General features: G+C 40.1%; 1 protein-coding gene across 1 annotated transcript; it reads right to left on the bottom strand.

Annotated features, from left to right (window-relative positions):
• Nucleotides 1-764: 764 nt before the first annotated feature.
• On the bottom strand, nucleotides 765-10,747 carry HRG (histidine rich glycoprotein). The gene is made up of 8 exons (XM_032193288.1): nucleotides 10,550-10,747; nucleotides 8,061-8,168; nucleotides 6,996-7,083; nucleotides 6,366-6,532; nucleotides 4,520-4,636; nucleotides 2,943-3,029; nucleotides 1,495-2,008; nucleotides 765-835 (listed from the first exon to the last, which is right to left on the bottom strand). Exons 1-8 carry the CDS (start codon nucleotides 10,745-10,747, stop codon nucleotides 765-767), a joined length of 1,350 nt encoding a protein of 449 aa, XP_032049179.1.
• Between the last annotated feature and the right edge of the window lie 216 nt (nucleotides 10,748-10,963).

Raw genomic sequence — 10,963 nt, 5'->3', positions numbered from 1 at the left:
TGTTTCTTTTTCTGCAATGTACCTCTCACTCTTTATTTTACTTCATGCTATTAACAAGCTATTTTGAAGAGCAAAATTTTTGGTTTGTTTGTTTTAATTAGCCCCGTGTTCTTGCCTGTGATATAGCAGATCTGAACTAACTCTTTGGGGTCCCAGGAACGTCTGAATAGTCTTTATCTTGATGGGGGCTTCAGTATAAAGAGATGTCAGTACCCTTTCTTCCTGCTTCTCCCAGCTCAGTTTCCAGTGGAAATGTTCAATGATAAAGAAGACATTCACCCGAAAGAGTTACCTGCTTCTGCTTTTCCCCTCCCCTGAGAGCAATTATGAACTGTTTGAAAGGGCTGTCCTTGAATGCAGCATTTCTGATATCTCTACCAGCAACTGCAGTACCGAAAGCACCTGTGCAGGCCACTCTGCAGTGTTACGACACAAGTCATTAACTAGTCTCAACCCTTTCCTAGATAACCTGGTAACCCAGCTACAATTAGTCAATTTATGCTAGACTGTGCCTCATGGGTGCTGACTGTGCAGCTAAACAGCCCCAGTGACAAGAGACAATTGTCAAGAAACAATGCTTACATGATTTTATTTTCTTTAGATCTTCAGAAAATATAAATGAATGTAGTACCATGGATCTTTTTATTTTTAATGGTAGGTGGTCAGATGTCCTCAGAGAAGTACATTATAATGAGGAATTATGAGGCAATGAAGATAAGTAGTTTTCAGTGTTAGTGAATTTTCTTTGACAGACTAAAGGAGCATCATTTGCAGGTGAGATTGGAACCCAAGCACATTCTATCGAACCTTTCAGTTACAGGGGAGTCTGAGATATCTGGGATCAAGAAGCAGGTTGGAATGCTTGGATTAATCATTATTTTCAGCGCGTCTCCTCCTTGCATGTTGTATTCTTTTCCCCCTTCACCACATGCTATTTTCATTCATTGTACACCTGTCATTGGCCCTACAGCCCTCAAGTCAGGAACTTTCTCTGGGGTCACGGAGAAGAAGTTTGTGCTATGGAGCTATATGGAAACAAAGGCAAAATTTGGGGAAGATCAAGTTTGGGTTTTCCTGGGCATGACTCTGATTGTGAATGGTGATCTGGAAAATCTATAATTTTTGGCATCTTCTCAAGATGTGGGTCAGTGAAGGAAGTACCTTCATCGGTACTGGGGAATTGAGGGCCCAGGTGGGATAGCTCAGGAAATTTTGCACTGGGAGCTGTGAGAGAATCCTGCGTGCTTAGAACTGGAATGCGATAGAGAGCTCCTGTTACCTGGAAGGGGAAGTACTTTCCTGGTGGGCCTGTCCTGTTGCAGTGATGTCTGTGGTGATGGGGATGAGGATGGTGTCCTAGAGGAGGACAGTGTGGTCCATGATGGTGAGGAGGATGTGGGTGATGTGGCCCATGATGATGGGGATGACCGTGTGGTCCATGGTGGTGAGGAGGATGTGGGTGATGTGATCCATCAGGAGGGGGAGGAGGAGAACCATGTGGTCCATGGTGGTGAGGAGGATGTGGGTGATGTGGCCCGTGATGATGGGGAGGACCGTGTGGTCCATGGTGGTGAGGAGGATGTGGGTGATGTGGTCCATGAGGAGGAGGACAGTGGGGTCCATGATGGGGAGGAAGACCATGGGAAGGACCATGTTGTTCATCATCGGGAGAAGAAGGGAACTGCTCTGTTTCATCTTGGGGAAGAGAACTACGTTGTTCATCATAGGGAGAAGGGGTACGACCTAGTTCCTCTTGAGGAGGAGGTGGAGGACCGTGGTGTGGTGGGCGAGGGCGGTTATGTCGTCTACCATGGTAGGGAGGAGATTCTTCGTGGCTGTCTTCCTGTTCTCCGTAGAAACCATGGCTATGCTCAGCGTCTTCAGGTTTGGATTGAAAATGTGGTGGGTGTCTGTCCCTGTGGCGATGTCTGTGACCAAAATGATGGTGGGGATGTCTGTGTGGCCCACCCGGGCGTGAGTGTCCGCATCTATGTCCATGGTGAAGCTGCTGTTTATAAAAACACCAGGGAGAGATGCATTAAGTGAGATGTTAAGAGAAGAGAAGAAAGTGGTGACAGAGAGGTGGGAGTTAATAGGTTTACATTTACAGTTCCAGTGATTTGTAAGGAAAAGAAAAGCTGCATTTTTTTCAGGATATACGAGAAGGAGTAGATGATAAAATGCTGAATTACTGGAAAGCATCTGGAAATACTATACCATAACAAAATGGAATGATCTAACCAACTGAGCAAAATCTGTAGTGGATCAAAGCAAAATAAAAACCACACTGGATTAGCTGTTGTAATATACACTGCAATACCAACGATAGAATCACAGAATCATTTAGCTTGGACAAGACCTCTAAGATCGAGTCCAACTGTTAACCCAGCACTGCCAAGCCCACCGCTGAAGCATGTCCCCGAGCACCACAGCTACACGTCCTTTGAATACCTGCAGGGATGGTGATTCAACCACTTCCCTGGGCAGCCTGTTCCAAAGCCTCACAACCCTTTCAGTGAAGGAATTTTTCCTAATATCCACCCTAAACCTCCCCTGGCACAACCTGAGGCCGTTTCCTCATCTTATCACCTGGTGCTTGGGAGAAGAGACCGAACACAGAACACATATAACAAAGATCATTTCCCCTCCTCGTGCTTTCTAAAATTCCCTTTGAACTTGTAAATCTCTATCCACTTTAACTAAGGAGTATGATTAGAGCGAAGACACTTTCAGAGGAAGCAGTGGGGACAGCTCGATGCTAATTAATCCTCTGATTGACCTAGTAGTCAAAAGCCAGTCCGTCCTCGCATGCTGCATCACACCCGGGGAGTAATAACGGGGCATAAACAACCTTTGCAACCTTTCTTCTGTCAGGCTGGACTGAGGCTGCAATAGCCTGCATTAGGAAATAGCCAGAGACGTTTCAGTAATTCAGTGCATACCCAGGGATGGTAGAGTTCACAGCTTATATCTGTTCCGTCGGGAGCATCTGAATCACTGGCGATTCGTGCCTTGCAGAATCCCTTTTGCTGAGCAAAACAAAAGAAAAAACAATGCCCATCTGGGTTCAGGTGATGGAGATAATAGAAGCCACTGAAAGGTCAATGTTTTAAAAGTTATGCTACTTCCTTTGATACCTAAGTATGTTTATATAACTTAGATCCTGAGCTTTCTGGCCAATGATACTTGATACAAATGAATAAAATATATTTAATTTTTGAGTGTTCTTGCCTGTGAAGACCACTTCCTCATATGCATCTAGAGGGCTGCCACACTCTCCAGCTTACTTCTCTTTTGATGTCTGTAAAAATTAGTCATCTACTAATATCTACACAGGCTGATTTTTGTTCTTTTCTGTCAAACATCTGTTCAGACTGGGCTACTCAGAAACTTTGCTCAAAGTCCTCAAAACCAGACACTGCATAGCTATGCTGTTTGAGATGAAGCTCAATGTAGAGCTTTTTTCTGTATTTATTTCTGAGAAGTAATTTATTGTAATCTTTTAGCATTACTTCCCTTAGCATCCCATTTGCAGTGACTGTCCAGTCATCATGCATAGAACTGCTCATGTGGAAAGAGCACAGAACTCAGGAAACGATAACAAACGTTGTCATTACAGAAATATCACAATCATTACTATCAATGATAGAAAATAATCTGTGTATGCGTTCTCTAGCAGCTGCTTTATCTTAGTACATGCTAGGGCCATTAGTAGCCTATTATGACCAGTGATTACAAATGGTAATAACGTTTTACACACACAACAGTGGTGTCAGCACTGAGAACAGAATTCAGAACCTCTGGCTATCTGGCTTGTGCTTCATTCTAGTGAGCTTTTAGTTCTGCCACCAATTTATTCACAATCCTTTCCAGTCTCCTGGAGTATAAGGAACCAGAGAAGGAAATGGATCTACATAAAAACCCCATCAGCTCTGCAGGTTTTATTTTTTCCATATTTTTATTTCATTCCTTCAATTTCATTTCTGTGGAGTAATTTATTTTGGTTTGTTGCTTCTGCCTAGTACTTTATTTGCTGCTGACTATTATTGTAAAGGGAAGGTTGGGTGAAGAGAGTACTTTGATAATTATCTGTAGATAGGCCTGAATTATTCCACCCTATGTTCCCCTGCAGCAGAGGAGAAAAAAGTAATCCTGGGCTCATTGGGATGGCACAGTACATATATCTCATTCAAAATCTATGAGTCATGTTAGTATAAATGTTTTTTATGAAGATCGCATGAATAATTTGCTAGGGGAATGGCCACAATTTGAAGGTGAAAGCCAGATCCAAAGAGAAGACCTGAGCTCTAGATCTGAAATATGCAACTCCAGTTACATTTGGATTTGAGATTGGCTCCTTAGAGAAGGAGTACCTGTGACATTGGGATCTGCACTTCGATATGCTGGATTCTGAATTTTGAGTTTGGGTGCATGCTTACAGGAAATGTTTGGAATCATTGTGGTAAAATCTTCCTGGTGTTACCCCTTCCATCATTTTTCATTCAAAGACTTTACTCACAGCATGCCAGTTATCCAGAATGTCACAATCCAGTGCCTCCTGTGTCTGTTGCACATCTTTGGAACAGTTGGTCTCTTTTACAGAGAATCCTAAAGTGAGAACTTCATTGGAGTCAGTCTGAAACAGAAGTCAAAGAAAAAGTGTGACAGGTGGTTTTTCTTTTTTCTGTAATTGAAAAAGCAACTATACTCTATACTCATCAAAATCCTGTCTACATCATGCATTCACTACCTGTGCTGTTCAAAAGTTTGTACACACATGCATATTCAGTAAGGAAAATGGATTCGATTATTTATACCTCGCTTTCCTCACTCCTTTATAGGAGTTCCAGGAGATGGTTGCTTTGCTTCTTTGTCTGGCATGTGGGTATTATAAAATCTCTTACAGCCTGTATTTTTAGGAAGTAGAGCCCTTAGAGTCTTCTCCCTAAATTGAACAGCTGCTCCAATGAAAATGGCAACCACCCCCTTCCAGTGATGGAAGTGCATAGTACTACAGTGCTGATGTTAATTTGGGATGAAATTCTGGCAGTTTCTTTGAGGTTGTTGCTGTCTCTAATGTCAACAGCATTATTCATAGAGAAGGCATTGCTCCATACGAACAGAAGGCCTTTGTGATCCTGCTAGAATCCATGAAGAGATGCTTCACTTTAAGTTTCAACTGCAGTAGTAGTTTATTTCAAGTCTGCATTGAAGATGTCCATAGCATGCATGCACTCAAGTTTCACTGGTTTAACTGAATTTTTACAAGTAGTTGCACATACTCTGTGATATACTTTTTAATCAAACTTCATAGTTTCTAGGTGGTACACAGTCTACTGAAATCTAGTGGTACAATCAGGATTCTCACTATAGCTAAAGACAGAGAAATGTGAAGAAATATTAAAACAAAATGGTTTGGGAGAAATCCTGGAATCCAGGCAAATAGAAAACAGCCATGGGCTGAGTGTGAGGAGGGATACGTCCTGCATGGGATGACAGTGCAGAACACTGTTAAGGTTCTGTGCAAAGTTTCTGCAAGGAGGTGGGATTGGCACGCTGTAATTTGGGCAGGTTCTGGGAACAACATGTATTATGGAAGGGGCCGTGGGACCTCATAACAGAGGTGTCCTGGACTGATACACTTGTACAGAACGATCCTGTGCTGTTTAAGTGAAGGTCTCCGGTATCTACCAGCAAGAAATAATGGTGGTGCAAGAGTTAGGCTTCTAAACAACCAAAAGGTAAGCCTTTGTGTCAACATCACTCAGAGATGGAGGAGTTACTTACCAGAGCCAGTAGTTCCCAGGAGTTACAGCACAGAGACACATTTACCTCCAGTCCTTCAGAGCTCTCAGAGTGCTGCTCTGTTCTGCAGCAGCCAAAATTATTCTGAATGTGTTCCACTTAGTGTTGCACCCGCGTGCTAAATATTCTAATAGTAAAAAGTTATCTGGCTTCGTCTGCCAGGATGTATGGCTGTGATAACGCACATGACTGTACATCTTGATGAACTACGGTTTGTAGTAAATAAACTCTTGTATGTTAGAATATGTTAGGTAAATAGGCATGCAAAATTAAAAATAAATAATAATATAAAAAAAATGCACCCAAGGAAGGCAGGCATTTGGAATGCCATCCCACTGCCATGGTTTTCAGCAGATGAGAAATCTTTTTGCTTTCACATGCCTAAATTAAGTTGATAAGACTTTGCAGAAGTAGGACCTTCAATTTTAAGCAGATTACTTATGCTGAGAGGTTACATGCAGTATTTCTGATCCTAAAAGGATTTGAGTTCTGGGCCTATGTTTTTGGATCTGCTCCCAAAATGTCATTTGTAAGTAATTCGAGGACAAAATGCCACTTACCGTCTTTAAAACCTTTTCAACTTTGAGGACACTGAAGTAGTTTGTGTGGTTGCTCTCACTGTTGAATTTTTTCAGGGCCTTTGCAGCCATATCTTTATGTTGCTCAGTGACTTCTAAGACTTCACCTTTTGCAAGACAGTCTTTGCACTGTATTAAATTGGGAGGAACTGTAAAAACAGAGAAGTTAGTCATGTTTCAATAGATACTCTAGGGAGTAAAATCTGTGTATGTATCTTTGATGTGACCTCATAAGAAGAAGCTGAAATGCCAAGTGTTTCCTTGGAGGTGAAATACCTATCTCTCATGCTACAAATACAGGTTTCTCCTGTCATGTGAAAAAAAGACTACTGTGAAAATGTATATTCTTATATACCTTCTAGCTCGGCTTTAGAATTTAACCCTGAAATGGGCATTCTTTCCAAGTTAAATTTTTTCTGATGCTCATTATCAAGTTTTGGTGGGCTGGAGTGATGATACCATCTGACACCAATAAAGTCAGTTTAGAAGAGCTGGGTACTCTTAATTCTATTACTCATTCTTAACATACCATTGGAATTATCTAAAATCTGAATTGTAAACAGATGAGATTGGTTTGAGGTGTGTGTTAGCTTCCAACAGTGGTTATTTTACCTGGACTTAGTGTACAATTAAATCCATGTAGTTGAGGTTTCTTCAACAGCTGGCTCGTATGCATGATAATCTTACATTGCCCGAAGTCCTGAGGGGGGAAAAGAATATATGACCATAATGTTATTTTCATTGGATTTAATTGGATATAGTTGATTGCAGAAATGATGCCTCCTCCTAATGTTCAGCATTTCTAAGAATAACAGATGTGGTTGTTAATGGAATGTTTGATCTAGTACCATTCAAAGATTGTGTTTAGGTACAAGTCTCCAACAAAAGACTTTATTTTAATTTTCAGTTTGCCTGACTGAGGAGACCAGGGAAAACTAATAGAGCCTTCTCAGTCACTCTAAGACTTATTTACAGTGAGATAATAGTAGCTAGCAGGGGAACTTAGGATACTCAAAGGTTATATAAATCTTTATCAAAGAGTGGATGAACCTTTTCTCACATTCATTTTCTCTTAATAAAAAGAGTAAATGACTTCTTTTCTCTTCTCTCCTCATGGCCTTCCTGCTTTGTCCTGTGTGGTAGTATCACCACTCTCCTATTTAAACAAAGTTTGCACAGGTAGCTCCCAGCCCAGACTGCATCATTGTACTGAAACAAATAAGGACAAGGACTGCTACGTACCCTGTGTGTACTGACACTGCCTGTCTTTTATGTTGTCATGCCACAAACACTACAACATACAACTGACTAAGTATAACACAGGCATTTCTGGCTTATAAACTAGGAATAAGAGTTTAAAAAAATAATTTCTATTGCCCTTTAGTTGTTAGCAATTTATTCTCAAGTTCTGTTACCAGCAGTGGAAAAATGGAGTATAGCTCCTGTAAGACAACTAATTAAACACAGTTGTGCTTTATTTGATGAGTCACCCCTTTTCCAAACCTTTAGCTGATGTTTTACAACTCTAGAATCCAATAGATGTTATTTTATAGTGAGCCATATTAAAGCCTAGCCTTCACTTAGAGATATAGTAGCATGTGAATTTCTGGGCAGTTCATGTGAAGATCAAATTAATGCAATATTGATGTATGAATCTGCCTGGGTGCTGTTACTTGCCATGGAATAGACGTCACCATATTCACAAGACTCCCAATGTCTTCCAGATATTACAGGGCATTCAGTTTCCAGCACATCCAAAGTTAAGAAAAGAACTGATGAATTTCTCTGGAAGAGAAGTACAGATAAAAAAATACGTATATATTATAATAAGTATATATTATATGTATACACACAGGAAGCTTGGTCTGAAAGAAACTTTTTAATAAGTAGGTAAATTTCATCTTTAATGTAGCTTCCCCAGTTCTGTATTGAACTTTTTTTCTGAGCTGAAAAGGGTAGAATCATAGAACGGTTTAGGCAGGAAGGGATCTTTGGAGGTCATCTTGTGCAGCCACTCATTCAAGGCAAAGCTAGGTTCAAAATTAGATGAAAGTTAGATCAACCTTGTCCAGCTGAGTTCGATATATCATCAAGACAGATGTTCTACAGCCTCTCTGGGCAGTTCCAGTACTTAACTGTTTGCTCTCTGATTTTTTGTGTGGCCTTATATCAAGTCAGAATTTCCCTTCATGCAGCTTATGGCTGTTACCTCTTAACCTTCTGCAGAGAACCTATGAGAAGAGTCTGTTTCTAACCTGGTGTCCATCACATGTGGAAAATGTTAACGATGAAAAGTTTTCCTTCCCTCCTGATTTTTACATTGAGCACATTGGTCTATTAGCAAACTTGTTGTCTAGACAGCCTGTTTGACAACTACATCCACTTCAGATGACCTTAGTGACCAGATGCCGCTTCAGAATTTTGTTTCCTGCCCTGTTTATTCAGGGAGCGATACAACAAAACTGAAATATCTCTGTAAAGTCAGGAACCTTAGCTCTGAAATTCTTCTAGTATGTTTTATTTCTGGAGCAAGTAGGATAGGGAATAATGATTTGACTGCCAGGGTAATGGAATGTGATATTAAGAATTAACTGTGGTCCACAGAAACAGTATGGTATTTGTCTGTGGGGAAAGGAATCTCAATTCACATTTGGAATGAATTATGTAAACTTCAAGCAACCCCTGTATGGACATTCAGAATGAAAACAGACATATTTCATTTTATCATTTAGATAAAATGATGCAAAGCCCTTCACAGTGAATAAGCGTCCTCAGGTTTTATGCAATTTCATCCATTCAGATTCCTCTTTCAGAGTGTTTCTGTATAAACAAAACCTTGGGAAAGAATTCCAGCAGTCTAGTGTAATATTTTTATTAGTAAGTATCCGCCACTGTCATGTTAAGCATTAGTTTTGCAGTGTGCATATGGCTTAGCAATGTCTCTATTTTAAAATTAAAGGCTAGGTGATTTGCACAAAGACACATGTGGCAGAACCAGGAAACCAGAACCGTAGCTCTCCTGGCACCTGTCCTGCCTGCTAGCCACATGATTGTTCTCTCATAAGGGAGAAGATTTTATTGTATAAATGAGCATCACTATTTTATTTTATAAATCCCAATAATTTGTGATTTCTCTATGCTGGAGAAGACTGTTTGCATCCTAGATGAGCTCTTCAATCATCTGGCTATTGCATGAAAATCAATTAGTATCACTCCCCATATCCTAGTCTTTGAAAAACAGAATGTTCTGATTTTTTTTTTTGAAAATGTACCTGAAAACTTGTAGTCTCTTTTTGAGCTTCTTCTCCTCTTAACAGGCAGTTAATTTTAAACAGCTCCATCAAAACTAGCTTTTTTTTTTTTTTTTTTTTTTGGTTGCCGTAGTGAGGTGTGTAATATAGCTCATGAACACTGCAGATGTGCAGATTGTTGTTGACAACCCAAGCAGTTAAAAGGTAGCCAAGTGTACCAGTAAATTTGCGTTTCCTTGATCTCTTTTATCTAATAGCTAAAGAAATTGTGTGTTCTGTTGCTTTTTTGGCTATTGATTTGCTTTGGCATTTAGGCAGGCAATGATTGAGAAAAGCTCATGTATGCTCTCTAGGAAATAGCAATAGGAAGGAACCTATGAAGTGGGAAATGAATGACTGATGTAGGCTCTCTATCCAGCCCTTCCCCTTTTTGCAGAGTGGTATTTTCATCTCCTCTGTCTTCCTCAACTTTTCTCCATTCTCTGCAGTTACCCAGCAATCTCCAAAATTAAGATCAAAACAAAATACCTGTCATGAAGTATACATTGATCTAATTCATGTTAAACATTCACAGATTGAAGAAACCCTCTGAGTATAAATTATGAACGTAACATTTGAGACCTGACAACAGAGCAGACAGATTAATTTCCAGTATTATATAAAGCTGTTCAGAGCATCTCCTATGCTAACATCTGGTCAGCCAAGGAAATAGAGGGCAGTCAGCGTCCTTTGAAATCAAGCTTACACACAATAAATCATGCACAAATTAATACTGTGATAGCATAAATCACAGCTGATTCATTGAATTACATCAGCATTGCTCTGTTAAAAACAATAATTATCAGCTTTTAATGATCTGTCTCATTATTTTAAAATCACCATCCTGTATAAATCAGCTTTTTAATTGATACTTACTATACGTAGCTCGTGTGCATCAGCAACACGGAACAAACCGAAAACATAACCTTCTCTGCGATGTCTGTTGACCAAATCCAGGGCCACTCCTGCATCTGCTTCGACGGTCTTGCAGTCTGTAGGTGTAAGGCTTGTTTTGGTTTGGGCATTATAGCACTGCAGTAGTGTTAGAAAAAAAAATGAAGTTAGATACAGCATTTTGTTTGTGGTGTTAGGTCACCACTGCCCGTGCCCTGATAAAGCCAGTTGTCTGCTTTACATCAGAGTGGTCTGCAGAAGTTGTAAATGAATGCTAAAAGGGCATGGTTTTATATAAATTTAAGTGTTGTGTCACAAGGCTATTACCTTGGCCCTGGATTAATGTTTACAAACAGTAAGTAAATGATTACATAGTGATTGAGCAGATTTTGAGAA

Source organism: Aythya fuligula, chromosome 9 (genome assembly GCF_009819795.1).
Source record: "Aythya fuligula isolate bAytFul2 chromosome 9, bAytFul2.pri, whole genome shotgun sequence".
Classification (NCBI taxonomy): domain Eukaryota; kingdom Metazoa; phylum Chordata; class Aves; order Anseriformes; family Anatidae; genus Aythya; species Aythya fuligula.
Note: the sequence above shows the minus strand (reverse complement) of the source record. Positions and strands in the feature narration are given on the sequence as shown.

Bases quoted from the DNA above. Each gene is read 5' to 3' on its own strand.
- HRG (XM_032193288.1), bottom strand. From the start codon at position 10,747: ATGCTGTATCTAACTTCATTTTTTTTTCTAACACTACTGCAGTGCTAT. The intron at 2,009-2,942 runs GTATGCACTGAA...TTTTATAAACAG, and splicing joins GTGAACTCTACCATCCCTGG to CAGCTTCACCATGGACATAG. The intron at 836-1,494 runs GTTCTCCTCCTC...TCTTGATCCCAG, and splicing joins TCACCACCATGGACCACATG to ATATCTCAGACTCCCCTGTA.